Raw genomic sequence first — 18682 nt, 5'->3', positions numbered from 1 at the left:
GGTGCTCAATCACGAAATAGTTAAGTAGCTTAAGCTGCATTTATTTGTCTGGTTTTCTGAAACTTTAGTTAAAGAATTAGAAGAATATAACAAATATAACAAATTTAATCACAAAATTATATCTCAATATATAATCCAGTTGAGACATACTGTTTTATGGGTTTAATTTTTAAATCTTGGTACAACTATAATACCTCTATAATTTTAGCCGTCGAAGATTTCGGCGAATTTGTCGCAAGGTCTGTACTTGCGACCAACTTGCGAAAAACTGGTAATAATATTACTTGAAATGACATGATCATTATGATTTGACTTCGCCAAATATTTAGTCAGTAGTTTTTTACTATAATCAGTTTTGCTTACTTGCTTCTTGGATGTGCTGGCTCCAAACTAGTGTTATTTGTGCCTTTGCAATTTGTGGTTCTTATTTTTGAAAGAATTTTTTGAAGCATTTGAGATTACAGGAGGTTTTTGATAACTTGGAAACCGAATACAAGAAACATAATTTTTCTCCGCATAGAGTTTTCAATGTGGAGGAAACTGGATTGTTAAATTGTCCAGAGCAAAGTTGCACAAATCGTATGAACAAAAGGAAAACGACAAATTGCATTTCCAACATCTGCTGAACGTGGTTCCCTTGTAACCTTAATTGTAGCAATGAGTGCTGCTTGTCAATTCATTCTGCCTACGTTGATTTTTCCTTGAAAAAATCAAAATGACACAAATGCCACTTACACCACAAATAAGCTTCAACATCTTGATAAAATCTATATGGGCAACTACAAAGCGTACTATAGCGAGGAAATAAGTAATTGGATTCGTATAAATCAACGAGCTCTCACATAATTTGACTTGTTAGACAAGACATTTTTAAAATCACAGTCCGGAGAAATTGCCATGAATGAATTCAGGGTAACGGAAATCTATCCCTTTGATGGTAACATTTTATCTGACCCAGATTTTATAGCCCAAAAATATGATAACAAAAAAACGTGTAAAATGACATCGCTAAATGCCATTGTAACCAAAAATGAAGCGAATTTAGGAAGCTCCAATGGAAACCAACAAATCCTTCCCAAAGGAGCAACTGATTCTCTGCAAGAGAAGCTGATGGTACCACAACCTACCTGATCCAAATGCATTGACAAAGAGTCCATAAAACCATCGACGTCATGCTCCAGAGAGACTTTTCCAAGATTTGTGTCACCTTTGCAGTATTCCCTATACCAATTTAAAAAAAAAACATCCACTCGTGGACGAAAAGATTCAAAATCACAAATAATTATCTCCTCCCCTATAAAACAGACTTATAAGATTCTCACCATAAAATGCCAAGCAAATGACTTCAAAGAAATCCAAAACAACCAAAACTAGCAGTGAAGGTATTTCTGGAGCATCTGAACAATTTGTCCTAGCTGACGATGATTTTGGTCTTGAGAAAGTTGAGGAAAACACAATAGACGACTAAGATGCAGAGTGCATATTTTGCGGAGGGCGATTTCAAGCAGACAAAAATGGAGAGGTTTCGATTCAATGCCTTAATATTTGTTTTTCACAATGCTTTTTTTAATAAATAACTGTTCAGTATTATTAATAAATGTTGAGTCCAATTTCACATAATTATCATAAAAAAGAAAACAAATATTTAGAAAAAAACCAGATGGGGGCCCACATTCGGACCTTTTTCTCTGCTTTGGTTACCACTGACAAGAATACATCTATTATATTAACAAATGATCCTGATTACCATATATTCCTGATACCAGCAAATATCTATTTTTGGAGGATTATCTGCACATGCTCAATGGCCTATATCTTTTATGGTTATTAATGATATTTCTTATCCCTTCCGTGAAGTACCTTCCTGTTACTATATGTAGCTTATGAATTACCATATTTTTCAATGTCGAATGATCATGCTTTTTATTTTATATTTATTCCTTTATTTATGACGCCTAGGCGTTAGGGAAAAATAACGGTTATTGAAAATACTATGAGACGCATGAAGAAAAGAGAAAATATCAAAACAATGGGAAGAGAACAATTTTTTTATTCTCTGGCATTCGTCTGATCCGCACTGTCGCGTCGTAGCCAATGTCTAGATGGCTCAGGGAAATAAGCAAAAAGAGTACCCTGTTTGTGACACTGACTCCGCTAGACGAATATGTTTTGAGTAGTACGAACCTCTGTAACAAGAACCTATACCTTTCTAGCAGTCGATTTTTTGGACTCGGTTAGATATTAACAAATGAAGATAAAAAACCGTCAATTTTCGCTTTTTTTGTCTATCAACAAAAAATGAAGCATTTGAAACAAATTTGAGAGTAAGAAACTTATGTGTCATATAAAAACCTTCAAAATGACGATTTTTAAATGTTTCTATCCTTATTTGTTGCTTAGAAAGTTGCAAAATAAATTTCGGCTTTTTATAAATGTTAATAACTTTTTTAAAAACAAACTTAGAACCATCATATTACATGGAATGTTGGGACTTTCAAGCAGCTTTGTTTATAACAATTAAGAGATCTAATTAGCGTCATTTGAAACAACATACTTTAAAGTTTTAATGTGCAAAATTCTTAAAACAGGTTCAGCCAGTTCAGCAAACTCTTATGGTCTTTTACAATTGTTCCTAGATAATTCTTACCTCGAATCCTTACTCAGCAAAATCATCTATAACACATCCTCTGTTATACTTAACACACAAGAGAACCCTCCCCAAAATACAGGTGCTATGAATTTTAGCTCTGATTCCCATTCACTGACTAACAATATTCCTAACATTTCTTTTGTATCACTTCCATTTATTAAGGATGTCACTCCCAAATTGACCAGAATTTTTGCTCAATACTTACCAAATGTAAAAATTGCTTATAAAAGCACTCTAGTTGTGGGATCTTTGTACAAGTCATTGAAAGACAAAGTACCAAACTCAGATAAAAGTGATGTTGTATACAAACTTAGTTGTTTAGGCTGTGAAGGTTCTTATATAAGTCACACCTCCCAAAAAGTTTTCAACCGTTTGACTCATCGCAAGAGTGACATTAAGTTACACCCTGATAGATGTTCCCTAGCCACACATGCTAACACAACAGGACACCCTTTCAATTTTTCGAATATAAAAATTCTATCCACAGAGAGTAATTATTCAAAAAGATTGTTTTTTGACAACAAACAATTTGAGCAACCTATACTCATTATTGTCAACTTTAAATAACTACAAATCTATCAATAAAGACAATTCATCGTCAATAATATAAGTTTCTTTATATAAGTGATATATAATATCTCTTCTACTTCATAAAATAAGTCTTTTTGCCTTTTGTTTTTCAGAAAATTCAGCGCCTATCAGGTATGGACACGTTACTTTCTTGTTCTCAAAGAATTTTTCATAAAAAAGGAACACCAAAATCTAAGCGCACAGAAAAATTTGGGTGTGCGGCCCTAAATCCCCCCAAACTTTTGAGTACGTTCAAATCAAATGAATTTTGTGGCATCATTAGTTTAACACATTATTTTTAAAACTTTTTTAAAATGGCAGATGCATTTAACTTTGGGTAAGTTGGATCAGATTAAATTATGATTTCAATAAACTATCGGGAATATCGTAGGTGAATGTCAAGAAAATAGTGCAGCAGCCACAAGGCGTTATGCAGTAAAATATCCCAATCGAAGTACACCCGATAGATGATTATTTCTGACCATTGATCATCGTTTACGGGAAACGGGTAGATTCCAACCGCAAGTTGCTGGCAATAGTGGTCGTCCAATAATGAATGCAACTGATGAAGACATTTTAGAAATAATTGAAGAAGTCGCTGGAACAAGTACAAGGGTAATAGCTGCTCAACTAAATGTTCCTCACGTAAGGGTTTGGAGGTGTTTGAAGGATCAGCTGCTTAAACCCTATCACTTAACAATGGTTCAAGAGTTATTGGTTGAAGATTATCCTAAAAGGATTGGATTTTGCGATTGGTTGTTAATGGAAAACAGTCGAAATGTTAATTTTATTAGAAATATTTTGTTTACCGACTAGGCTACCTTCAGTAGAAATGGAATAACAAACCACCATAACGAGCACATTTGGGCCAACGAAAATCCTTACGCCAAAAAAACGACCCATCACCAAAGGACTTTCAAAGTTAATGTTTGGGCAGGAATTGTGGATCACAATCTAATAGGCCCAGTATTTCTTCCCAACAATTTAAATGGTGATAATTATTTGCAGTTCTTGGCAAACGATTTACAAGAGTATTTGGAAGAAGTGAATATTGGAATAAGGGAAAATATGTGGTTTCTACAAGATAGCGCTCCACCGCATTACAGTAATGAAGTCATGGAATACCTTTGCAGGCAGTATGCTGGTCGGCTATTTCTTGGCCACCCAGAAGTCCAGGTCTTAACCCCATGGACTTTTGCTTTTGGGGGTTTATGAAAGAGAAAGTGTATACTGTAACAATAGAGGACGAACAAAAATTGAGGGTTAGAATAATTGAAGCTGCAAATCAATTTCGTCAGAAAAATATGATTTTTCAGCGCATTCGGTTTTCCTTATTAAAACGATACCGAATGTATATTGAAGAAAATGGGGGTCATTTTGAACATGTAGTGAATATTATATTTATAGAGGTTATAGACATTTTTTGTACTTGTTAATTCATTTAAGCCATTTATTATGTTGCACGTAATTTTTTAAAGGTTAATGAAAAGGGCCGTAACTCAATAAAAACTGTTTTTTGAAAAAAATGATAAGAGGCAAAATTTTTTTAAAAATAATGTGTTAAACTAATGATGCTACAAAATGCAATTGATTTGAACGTACTCAAAAGTTTGGGGGGATTTAGGGCTGCACATCCAAATTTTTCTGTGCAAATTTATTCTTTTTATTACAAAATGTCAAGTAGTTTAGGAGATAATGCAAAAAAACAATTTTTATTTTGTAACTTCAAAGGGCTGTAACTTTTTTTGTGTACACCTTTGTACTAAGGTAAGTTGCATTCAATCAATTTATTTTTGTCCTCGGAATGCGTGATTTAATTCATGACATACTTTTTTGAAACACCGAGTATATATAACCTAGAATTTTTATATGACTATATTTTCTGTGATGATTTTATAACATAATTTTACTCAAACGATTGTCTGTAAAAGTTTTTTAAATATGTGTTTTGTGTAAAAAAGAAATATAAAAAAATAATTTTCCTATAGGCAATGGTTAAAAAGTTATTCTATTGTTTATAAGAAAAAAATCGACATATTTTTGCAAAATGATTTTGCAACATTGAAAGATAAATCCTTATAAATTCTTTCATCAGCTACCCTAGAATTATTGTAACTCCATTATTTTCTGATTTATAGTGTTGCAATCAAATTTAATTTGGGATTAATAAATAAAATAACTTTTAAATTTATTATTTATTTCATTTGACGGATCGCTTTGAAATTTCGATCATAATTTAATGACCACATTCCATGTAATATGAAGGTTCTAAGTACATTTGTAAAAAAGCTATTAACATTTAAAAAAAAAACTAAATTTCTGACTTATTTTACAACTTTTTAAGCAACAAATAAGAACAGGAACGTTTGAAAAACGCCATTTTGAAGGTTTTATATGACTTATAAGTTTCTTCCTCCCAAATTTGTTTCAAATACTTCACTTTTTGCTGATAGACGAACCTGGGCCATGTGTTCCGTAATGATAAGTACAGTCTGCTACAGCTTATCGTGGAAGGCAAGATTGAAGGTAGAAGAGGTTTGGGCAGAAAGAAGAAATCCTGGCTAAGAAATTTGAGAGAATGGATTCAAATACCAGAAGCTGCGAACATAATACATGCGGCACAAAACAGAGAAACCTATCGTTTGATGGTCGCCAACCTTCGGTAGAAGACGGCACATAAAGAAGAAGATACTACTTAAAACAACAACAGTTGTTTCTTTGGCAGGGTCACGAAAAAAATCTTACTTCTCTGGACTAAATTTTGGTCGTGGTATTTTTGTTCGTTTTTTAAAATTCTTCAAGATATTTTAAGCTCTAAATAAGGGTATTTTATATAAAATTAACTGGTCTATCCTATTTAAATATTCCTTGAATGAATCAACGTGAATAAAACATCAAAAAGACTCTTTTATCCCTATAGTCGTTACAGTCATCTCGTGCGATGAATGTAGATACTACATTTACATAAAAGACCATACAATAAAAAGAAATTTTTTCCTGGTAATGAATTACCTAATAATTATTTGTTTGAAGCTGTTGTTATTTAAAAAAGCAATTAGTATAAAATTAGATACGATATTTAAGATTAGAACTTTTAGAAAACACCCTGTATATTTGTCTATTGTTTAATTTGTACACTAATTAAAACACCATTGTTTGTGGTCTACTCTACAAACAATATAAAGTGAAGTGAGTACATACACAAAGTGTTATTCACTGTTCAAAACACGAAAGAGGCACAAAAACATTCCACCAATCACGAACATCATTTTGACGAGCAATCACATTAATGTTTCTTGGAGAAAACGCCAGTCGTATTCTGGTATTTCATAATAAAAACACAATTCAAATCTACTTACATTTTCTATATACAATTTTTCTATTATTATTACAGATGTTTGAGCATTTATTTGTGATGGTGTGCGTATATTTTAGATGTATTAAAAGATTTAGGTTTATAGTTCTGGAAGTCTAAATATATTATCCATTCAATAAACTTGTACAACTTTATTAGTTTCTGAAAATTAGTATCTAAAAATAATTTTCTATATTTTCAACTAGGATATGTATCAAAATCTTTCAGGAACCATTTGCCGATTCCGAAAACATTAACATTATTAGGACATTATTAACAGTATCAAAGACATATTTTTTGGTTTTAAAATTTGCTCTATAAAAATGTTTAACAGTGTGAGAGTAACGTCTTTCCTTTAATATAGTAATTTCAGTTCAGCTAATAGATTAAGTCTACAGTAAAAAACGTACAGCACACAAACATGGTTTTAGTAAGCCTTGTCTTCTTCTTCTTCTTCTTCTTCCTCTTTATAAGCATTTCTGCTTGTTCATTGTCGGATTAATACCTCTATGAAAGGTTGTCAATCTTTCTTTTGCGCAGTCTCCTCCATTCTGCTTATGCGGTTATTCCATTCTTTATTTCTATTTTGTGGTGTCCATTCATTTATACACTTTACTTCTCTTTCGATCTCTCAGCGTATCTCCTAAACTCTTCTCAGTACTCTCATCTCCGCCGTTTCTAGTAGCCTCTGCGTTGTGGCTGTGTCGGGTCTTGTTTTTGAGGCATATGTCATTATTGGTCTTACACTGACTATATAAATTCTTGACTTCATCTCAGTGTTAATGTGTCTGTTTCGCCATATAGTGTTATTAAGGCATCCTGCCAGTCTATTTGCTTTTTGTACTTGATCTTTCACTTCTTTGTCCAGGTCTCCATAGCTGGACAGTGTAATTCTCAGGTATTTTATTTTCATTACTTGTTCAATACTAATGCCATCAATTTCTATTTTACACCTGGTTGGTTCTTTGCTGACTACTACTGTTTTAGTTTTCTGCTATGATAGTAATCTTTAATTAGCTCATTTATTATTTGGTTAGACCTGTCCTTCATTTAAACTGTTGATGCGACTCTGTATCGTCAGTATATCTGATGTTGTTGACAAGAACTCCATTTATCGCTATTCCAGATGATTCATCTTTCAAGGTTTCACGGAAAATAAATAATATCAGAATATTAATTACATAACAATGGCGAGAGCAAACATTCCTATCGTACATCCTTCTGAATACTTACTACCTCTGATAAGAAGCATTCGAGTTATATTCTTCCCGTTTGACCCCAGTATAATCATGATATTATTTAAGCATCTTGATAATCAATGTTTAACAGTAGCTTCTCGTACTTAACATTGTCAAATATCTTAGTATAATCAATAAAGCAGACATACATATCCTGGTTGACATTTAACTATCCCTATGCCAGCATATTAAATATAAATAGAGCTTTTCTGGTTCCCTAACCTGCTTTGTTTTTTCAGTTGATGATCTTTAGAGTTTTTAGATCTTTTTTCTTTTAAGTTTTCTTTTTGTAATATTATCGGATCTTTGATGTTTAATTAGTTCATTATGTTTAATTCGCAGTATGTTATACCGCAATAACTTTTAATGCTTTCATTGTTGTAATCCTCTATGGTTAGACTCTGTAACTCTGACTTTCATATATTTCGTTTTTATTTTAATGATTTTTAGGCCACTATTTTGTGCTGCTCTTTCTATCTAATGAAATGCTTGTAGAGATGTTTTAAACCTTCACGAACCTTGGAAATACGCATGCAAAAAAAAAACAAATCCCAATAATTACATACTGAATTCCTGTTGAGTCTACACTTGTATGAGAAGTTTTCTTATGATAAAGCCAGCTATTTCTTTGCTTTTTTGAACTTATTGCTCCATTATATTCATGATATTCCATTCTAGCAATGAGTTATTTTCCATGTTTTCATAAAAAGCCTCATTTTCTTTTTCTTGTTTAACTTGTATAACGAAGCTGCAGCAGCATGGGCACTGACAGAGGTATTAGTTAAGATACTAAAATTGTATAGGCGTATTTTGCGAAATCTTGGGTGTACCATGTTTCGATTGGAGAATTACTTCGTAGAGTGAATAGACAACCAGAAATATTAGTTACTATGAAGACGCGGAAATTGGAGTACTTGGGACATATTAAGCGAAATGACAAGCGCTATGGACTGTTACAGCTGATCTTGGAAGAAAAACTAATGGGACGTAGACGGATCTCTTGGCTTAAACATTTACGAACATGGTTTTCTGTGACAACTACTGGACTGTTTCGAGTAGTGGAGGACAAGAAACGAGTTACCATGATGATTGCCAATATCCGAAACCGATAGGTACTGAAAGAAAATCTTCGCTTGAGATAAGTACATTTATGATACTTATTAAATATTATTTCACTTTCATTCTAAGTGTGCATATTATTTTCAAATTATCAACTGGTTTAGTGCTGATTTCTGAAAAGCGTCCTGAAAAATCATATTTCTAGTTTAATTTTTCTTTCATTTATCTTTTTCGTTTTCACAGCCTTGTCGTTTTTGATAAGTCAGTTTTTGTTTTTGTTTTAATTCTTTTACATGCATTTCTTTCATTGCCTGTTCATTGTTTTTCATTTGTTGTTTCCATATCCTTTAGACGAATTTAATTTTCCTGTAGCTCACATTATTCAACCTTCTTCCCATTTTGTTTCTCCTCGGTTGCTATTTTTAGTTTTTATTTTATTTTGTCTGGATATTTCATGATTAGTGTAAATTATTTCTCCTTTTTTCTTTCAAGCACAGGCTTTTTTAATTTTAAATATATTTTTAACTCCTGCTTGCACTCCCACATATTTTTTGAACACACTTACCACTATTTCTTTTAATGGCGGCACCACACTTCGCTCTATGTGTTATTTTTTATGCGGTTTTGCTCTATTTGACAAAATATTTGTTATTCGTCAGCCAATAACAAATACGCTACTCCACATTTGTGCCGGCGGGCCAAACAAGTCAAATATTTGCGTCATGCGTGTTTGGCAGAACTAAAATGGATGTGGACGTATTGACGGTCGCTGCAACTTATTTTTACTTAAATGCAGTTTACCAATAATACGTTCGTAGGCGAACCAAGAACAAGCTGGTGTTATGTTTGGTATTAAGCATGGACAGTAGCGTTTTAATAAAACTAAGAGCATTCAAATTTTTGACTTTTCTTCACCAAAAAATCATGTAGGTATTTAACATATCACGATATGGGTAGGTATTACATAGAATTTACCTCGAAGACAAAAAATATATGGGGATTAAAAAATAAACATAAAAATGGCATATCCAGCTGATATTTTAAGCAAAGAATTTAATATATGTATCATTTATTTACCTATTGAAATTTTTAGGATGTAAACCAAGTGTTAATACGACTTTTTGGTCGTTTTATGGCAATATTTGACTTCCAGATATTATTGAATAAAAATCATTCAAACAATGTCATTAAAACTTTTGTATTTGGGCAAACAATTACAACCCTTTGGATGGAACTGTGTTACTTCAATTTAATATAGTGTCAACCAAAATCATCAATAACCGTATATAAGCAGACGGTTTAAATTTTACACGCCATAAGAATATTTAAATTTTAAATATATCAAATGAATCATTCTAACTGACCATTGTGTATTTTGAAGCGAAGGTTCTATATTGGCGTTGTATTACTTTTTTCTCTATAGTAAAATGCTGAGACGAGCGTTACGGAACGAGCATCACGAGGAGAAAGCGTCACGGGTAGAGTCACAAAACAGCGGTTCTTCTCGTCGATTCACTGGTCTCGATCAATTCGTTTGTAGTCATCATATATTTATTCTAAGTAGGTTTAAATTAAAAACTGCTTGAAAAATAAATAGTCGGTCAGATAGCCAAGCGGGCTAGGCGGCCGATTCTCATTCGCTTCACTGTCGAATGGTTCAGTGGATGTGGGTTCGAGTCCCAGCTCAGTGTACAGAAAAATAAAAAAGGCTAACGTAGCAGTTTAAAATTCTAGATGAATCTGCGGCTTAGACTAGAATATGCTGATGTCTGATCGGCCTATGGTGGAGCAGTACGACAAGAGATAAGGGCTTGCGGCTCGGTGATACTTCTCCATAAATCCCTACCGGAAGGGCGTGGTGCCTAAATATCGGTATATATATATATATATATATATATATATATATATATATATATATATATATATATATATATATATATATATACACTTCTCCAAGAAATTAACGCACCACTTCAATAATTCAATTTTATTTGTAAACAGGCAAAGAATAAAAAATAAAACTTCACCAGATTTACTCTACATTTTATTAGTAATTATAACAATTTGTCTAATCATCAGAACATGTTGAAGTACAGGAGAAAAAAAAATAAAAAGGAAAATTCTAAAAAAATAATGATAACAAAAGTAAACTAAAATATTAGGAAAAATCTTAATAACGAGTGTTTCCACCTCTAGTACGTATAACAGCCTCACATCGTTGGCCCATACTTAAAATTAATTGCCGTATTTCATTTTGGTCTAGTTCTCTCCAAATCTGGATCAGCCTCTCTCCCACTTCCTGTAAATTGTTTGGTTGGATCGGTGTTGCTCTTAATCGCCTACCAAGGATATCCCAGAGATTTTAAATCGGATTTAAATCCGGACTATGTGCTGGCCATTCCATAGTATTAATTTCTACCTCTTCTAGATAATTTCTGACGATATGTGCAGCGTGAGGTCTGGCATTATCTTGCATTAGTAAGAAATTTTCACCGACATAAGGAGCGAATGGTAATAAATATTGCTCCAGGATCTCCAATATGTACGTTTCAGCTGTAACAGTTTCATTTTCTATGACCACTAGGTCCGTAGGTGCGGTCAAAAAAATACCACCCCACACCATAACGGATCCTCCACCAAAAATCCGGTGTGTGAGAAGTTACAATGAGCATATCATTCGATGGGTGGTCGCAACACACGAACACGTCTGTTGTTATTGTACAAACAAAATCGGGATTCATCAGTAAATAGCACTCGTTCCCAGTCAGCCTCTAACCAATTAACGTGTTCTCTGGCAAAATGTAGTCTCCACCTTCGATGCTCTGCAGTTAATAGAGGATCCCGGACGGCAATCCTAGGTGTTAAGTTGTATTGCCTAAGTGGCTGGCGAACAGTTTCAGTACTAATTTGTATAGCATGCACGTCTCGAAGCTGAATTTGTAGACTTCGATGTGTTACAAAACGTTGTCGAAGAGCAGAAATTCTTAAAAATCGATCTTGAATAGGGGTAGTTACCCGGTTTCGTCCTTGCCCTGGTCTGCGTGTAGGATCCCCTGTTTGGAGGAATCTTTCTAATACCCGTGAGACGGATATGTGGGACACATTAAACCGACAACCAATTCTCCGGTAACTCCAACCTTCTTCCGACAGTATCACTGCCTGGGCACATTCATCTTGGGTTAAATTACGTGATTGACGCTCCCCAATAAACACAATTAACAATAATCAACAATTAAACAGTAGCCGAATAAAATTCGTTGAACACTTGGAAATTAGTATATTTATAGAATAAGTACATTTTTTGCTTTTTTTTGTTTTGTTGCAAAAAAAAACTATAGCGATAAAACACAGTCAATAAATATCGAGTGTACAAATAGCATACACAAGGGGCTTGCAAAATATAACATTACAATGGAAATTTTTATTAACGCTAATAAAATATTTTAATATTTCAAAGTGGTGCGTTAATTTCTTGGAGAAGTGTATATATATATATATATATATATATATATATATATATATATATATATATAGTAGTTAGGTATTATTGACTGACACGTTATGTAAAATAAAGTTTTATTTTGGGGTTGCAGTCATTAATAGGGCAGGAAAGTGAAACTCTTTGTTCTTTATCTACCTTTCGCAAAATTTATTTGCTTCTTCAGGATATGCTAAAATATGGTATCAGTAAATACAATGAAATTAAAATGAAATAGCATTGTATAAAACTAGTATAAAAACTTACAACATGAGGTTAATCCATTAAATTTTCAAATTTACAAAACATTAAAACTTAACTTATTAAAATTATCTAGTTATGTAAGTACAATATTTGAATTTATCAATGTCATAATGAATTTGTACAAAATTAAATAAAATTAAGTTAAGTTTTAATGTTTTGTAAATTTGAAAATTTAATGGATTAACCTCATGTTGTAAGTTTTTATACTAGTTTTATACAATGCTATTTAATTTTAATATCATTGTATTTCCTGATACCATATTTTAGCATATCCTGAAGAAGCAAATAAATTTTGAGAAAGCTAGATAAAGAACAAAGAGTTTCACTTTCCTGCCCTATTAATGACTGCAACCCCAAAATAAAACTTTATTTTATATTATATATATACATAGTAAAAAATTAAAAGAAAATCATAAATGCCATCTAATTAATAACAATATTGAATCATTTGTTGAAATTTTTATGACACTTCTCGTTTTAAAATAATTTCATACAAATATAATTATTATTAAACATTTTTTTTAGTTTATATAATAATTAAATTTACTATCAAATGACTTTTATTTATATTTTAATATTAATTTAATATCTCGTCCGAATTTGACAGATCTGCCAGAAGTAAACATCGTATGCTTTGTTAATACGTTAGCAGGTGGCGTTAGAAGCAAACATAATAATTTATTGAAATATTTTAATATATTATAATTTGTTTAAAATATAAATAATAAAATAAATGTACTGTATCGACTACTGTATCATTTTTTGTTGTTAACACGGTCAAACAGGTAACTCTTAAACAAGATACCAGTAATTGCTAACTTTAAGATGGTCTGATCAGATATGCTATATGAATCCAACTATCCCAATATAACACGTAAACTTGGCCAAATTGAACACGATTTCTGAAGAGATTTTAAGAGTAAAGGGCAACACACATCAGGGACGGCGCTACACAAATTGCTCGAACAAAGTTATCATGTAATTTGTAGTAATAACTTCATATTTAAATAATATATATATATATATATATATATATATATATATATATATATATATATATATATATATATGAAAGTAAAAGATTGCATTTCATTTCAATCGGAACTCCACCATTGCTCTACACGTGTTTCGAGTTATTCAACTCATCATCAGGAGCACTTGTGGAAGTTCAACTGAAATGAAATGCAGTCTAGCATTTCGTTATTATAACCAAAATAACACCCAGGTACGCTAGCAGCGACATCTATACGAAGTAACAAGAAGTTCAGAGACCTCTCTCTGATAGTAAATTAGGTGAACCGCAAATTCAAAGCCTCTTACTAGAGACTTTTAACGACGCTTATATATATATATATATATATATATATATATATATATATATATATATATATATATATATATATATATATATATATATATATATATATAATAACTTTTTATTCAAGAGCTTGTCTCCACTCTTCCAGTTTATTCTAAATTCCCTATAGTACAGGGTTGGCCACTCATAAGATTACACCCTAATATTTGGCAATATTCATTTAATTTTGTAAAAATGCTAAAACAGGTTGATTTTTATTCCAAAGGGGTCATCTTTTAACGACATAGACGTCTGTCATTTTTCAGGCTGCTCCCTTCTAATACCACAAATCCTTATTTTTAAATAGGTAATAGACACTTGTGTGGCACATCATTAGACAGTTATTTCGCTGGAGAATTCAAGCATCCATGATTTTTCTTTTCATATTAACTACGCTATTCAGAAAAAGTATTAATTTATTATTAAAATTTTTACACCTAAAAACTCAACGTAACACATATTTTGATAGTAATAATGACAAAAAATTTTTCCGAAATTGTTGTATTGAGTTTGCACTCAGAATAAAATTAAAATCTTATTTACAATAATTAAAGCGTATTCTTACTTGAATGATTTTTATTATAATCCTTTTAAATATAGAAAGCAGTGCAATCTAGTAGCTTTTTCATAACAGAATAAAAGAGTTACAATTATTAATACGTCAGTTGACGACTAACTTGATTTTTTGAAAACTAATTAAAAATATATTTTATTACAATTTGACATTATGTAACTCATTTATTACGTGCAGAGTACTTTTACATTGACTTTATCATGTTTATACAGTATTACAGCCCAATTGTGATATCAGTCTCAATGGTATGTACATTGTACATTCAACCATTTGGTTTGGTTGGATACAAACAACGACAATTTTGACAACACATATTTTTTAAGTTGGAAATATTCTTTTCATACGTTATTTTGAATATATAAAATTAATTTTAAATTATTTATCTATATGTATACTTAGTATATTTATTTTCGGTCATGTCATCACATTTTAAAAGAAGATGTTATCAATTCACAAACGATAAAATGTTCAGGATGCACAGCTAATTATTAAAAAAACTGATACGACCCTTAGTAAGATTTGATCATTTTGAGCAGTGTATTTGATTGGTCTGACATTATATTATGTTTATTATGACAGACAAATAATAAAATAAACAAAAAATTGATTACACATGTTAATTCATAAATTGCAATAATTATTAAGGTCTAAATTTTGATATTATTTGGAATTCCTGCATTTTATAAAGAGCAAATAAATGATAGTTTTTACATAAAATAGGGTTGTTGTTATTATTTTTATTATTATTCAGGAATAAAACAAACGACTTAAGTCAACAATATATTAAAGCAAGAATTGTAACCAAATTAAAGATAAATGGGCACTATCAGGGCAGCAAAACATTTTAACATAAGCAGAACCACAGTTTTTCTATTAATAAAAAATGGAGGGAACAAGAAACTCTCGAAAGAAAGCAAGGGTCTGGAAGACCAAAACTATACTAAATTTAGGAATGTAAAAATACCTAACAGGTTTTGTTATACATTATAATAATAAAGTCTTTAAGAAGATAGTTTCGAAACACAATTCAGATTTCTGCTTTAATCTGAACCTTCTATAAATGCAAGGTATAACAGATAAAGATGTTAATAGAGACATGGGGAATCTAAAATTTGCATTCCACGACATGTCTCCTCAACTAAGCAGAAATCGTTAGCGAATTGGTTTCTTGTACTCATACAGAGTAGATTCGAATAAAATGAAAAAGACAGTAAAGATTCCATTTCACGTACAAATCGTCTATGTATCTGTTTATACGTATTTCGCTTTAATAAAGCTCATCAGAACAGTTATTCATAGGCGTTCTCAACGTGAAAAATAGATCTTTTCTGTCTTTGGGAAGCAACGATAAAATGGCTTCGAAACGGACGAGTATCAACGTCTGTTATACCTTGCATTTATAGAGGGTTCAGATTAAAGCAGAAATCTGAATTGTGTTTCGAAACTATTTTACGGATTTAATATCAGATGTCGCTATTGCGTCCGTTTCAAAGCCATTTTATCGTTGCTTCCCAAAGACAGAAAAGATCTATTTTTCACGTTGAGAACGCCTATGAATAACTGTTCTGATGAGCTTTATTAAAGTGAAATACGTATAAACAGATACATAGACGATTTGTACGTGAAATGGAATATTTACTGTCTTTTTCATTTTATTCGGATCTACTCTGTATGAGTACAAGAAACCAATTCGCTAACGATTTCTGCTTAGTTGAGGAGACATGTCGTGGAATGCAAATTTTAGATTCCCCATGTCTCTATTAACATCTTTATCAACGTCTGTTATACCTTGCATTTATAGAAGGTTCAGATTAAAGCAGAAATCTGAATTGTGTTTCGAAACTATTTTACGGATTTAATATCAGATGTCGCTATTGCGTCCGTTTCGAAGCCATTTTATCGTTGCTTCCCAAAGACAGAAAAGATCTATTTTTCACGTTGAGAACGCCTATGAATACCTGTTCTGATGAGCTTTATTAAAGCGAAATACGTATAAACAGATACATAGACGATTTGTACGTGAAATGGAATCTTTACTGTCTTTTTCACTCTTTAAGAAGAGATTACACATTAGATTTGGTGTTAGCGATTTTTTTTTTAGTTTAGTCTTACTTTTTTTCTTGAGATAAACAGATTCGCATATCTTTCGTATTCGACCTATGCGATTTTACAAGATTTCATTGTTGGGGGTTAAAGGCAAAGGCAGAGTTTACAGGAAAAATATATCACAAGACTCTGGTGGTAGAATTTTAATTGATATTAAAGAGAGCTGCACCGAATATGAAAATTACATAATAGAATTATTTAAAGATGACCAAAGAATCTACCAAGAAGTAACATCTAACCGAGATACTGGCCCACCGATTCTAATCTCAGAAGTTTAGAAGACGACCAAACGAAACGAAGGAAAGTTTCTGGTTCTGACGAAATACCTGCAGAATTGTTACAACTATTAGATTATGAGAGCGTTGCGATTATCACCTTCTTCTTTAACAAGATATACAGCAGCGGTAAATTACCAGACTACTGGTTAGAATCAATATTTATAACTATTCCCAAGAAAAGAAATGCCAGACAGTGTAGCGACTATCAGTTTGATAAGTCACACGCTCGAAATTTTTATGAAAGTTATGTGAGGGGATAACTGGTGATGAGCAGTTTGGTTTCCGAAACGGTATGGGTACTCGGGAGGCTCTTTTTTGGATGCGAATACTCTTACAAAAGAGCATTGAGTTTAGGAAAAATATTTATGTATGTTCTATAGATTTCGAAAAAGCCTTTGAGAGACTACCACATACACTACTATTTCAATGCTTGGACTCAGTTGAACTGGACAAGTATGATATTAGATTTCTCAAAAATCTTTACTACAATCAGTTTACTTGTATTAAGGTGGATCAAGAGGTTTCAGCTAAAGTTTCTATTAAGTATGGAGTCAGACAGGGATGTGTTAGGTCACCGATGTTGTTTAATGCCTACACTGAAAATCGGTGGTGGAATTATTAATAACATCCGATACGCAGATGACACCGCCATAATGGCAGAAGGCAATGACATTTGGGGGATTTGCATAAATACTTACAGTGATGTCGATAATTTATAATCTTAATAGTAAGAATTTTTTGTTTGTTTGTTGATTATTGTTATGTATTGTGTAAAACAGATTGCCCAAGGCGTAGACTTATGGAAACTTTATAAAAAAAATAATGACAGACACAGTAAATCATATAAAGAAGTAGAGAGTGAGTAGTGAAGATAATCATTGATTATTATATAAAAAACGTAAATGAATACCTAAACTTTATCTATAATAGAAAACTATTTAGCAAAAATAATAAAGTAAAGTAATCTGTAAGAAGTACTCTGCATATTTCTATCAGCTTTGCAAATTTAAGTGAAAAAGTGGAAACTGTATTTGTCTGTAAACTGTGTAAAAGTGTAAAATTTACCATCGTCGTCACCGGGACCGAAACTACTACGAGGTGGACTAAAAAACAAATGTGTGCGATAATGATGCTCCTCCATTGCCGTGTATCCTTGTTCTCTGCTTCTTTTGCTGGTATGTCGACCTGCGCTGGACTTGTTGCCCTTGATTGCCGTCGTGCCGGTCTTTTGCTCGCCGAAGGTTTTCCTGAACATCAAATTCATGATGGATGTTGGTTTTCGGCACCTAAAAGATAAAAAAACGCAATGTGACTAAACAAATAGCTTTACAAAACCAAAAAAATATCATAATCCAAATTTAAGAAACTTTGCAATAAGTGTACGCTTTCACGACCGGTAATACATTGGTTTCACGCTTATATGTAGTACCTAGTTGGAAATTATGCTTTCCTGATTTTTTATCTGTCGATGTGGCACTATAATATCGATAAATAATGTGAATCATAATGTAGCATTTTCTTTCCATATCATAAAAATCTATAAAAGTTTCTACAAACACTCAACGTTTTGCGTTTTAGAATTTCAAACGAGAAATATACTTTAAGTGTTTATTAACATAACCAATTCGCCTCTGATAGAGCAGAGTAGCCGTATCTCTTTTCAATACGTCTCTTCTCGTTCCGCTCAGAGAAACTTGGAAAACTAATTGCGGAGTTCTCAATCGAGATAGACCAGCGATTGGCATAAATTTTA

The 18682-nt window shown here is 32.1% G+C and overlaps 1 protein-coding gene across 3 annotated transcripts in view; it reads right to left on the bottom strand.

Moving 5' to 3' along the window:
- The window catches only part of LOC140443225 (uncharacterized), a 119346-nt gene that overhangs the window by 69827 nt on the left and 30837 nt on the right, over positions 1 to 18682 (bottom strand). For all 3 annotated transcript variants that reach the window (XM_072534361.1, XM_072534362.1, XM_072534363.1), the window contains exon 2: positions 17995 to 18215. In XM_072534361.1, coding sequence (XP_072390462.1) covers positions 17995 to 18193 — 199 coding nt within the window. In that variant the 5' untranslated portion in view covers positions 18194 to 18215. The remainder of the gene's footprint in view (positions 1 to 17994; positions 18216 to 18682) is intronic.

The sequence above is a fragment of the Diabrotica undecimpunctata genome, chromosome 6 (assembly GCF_040954645.1).
Source record: "Diabrotica undecimpunctata isolate CICGRU chromosome 6, icDiaUnde3, whole genome shotgun sequence".
NCBI classification, from domain to species: Eukaryota; Metazoa; Arthropoda; class Insecta; order Coleoptera; family Chrysomelidae; genus Diabrotica; species Diabrotica undecimpunctata.
Note: the sequence above shows the minus strand (reverse complement) of the source record. Positions and strands in the feature narration are given on the sequence as shown.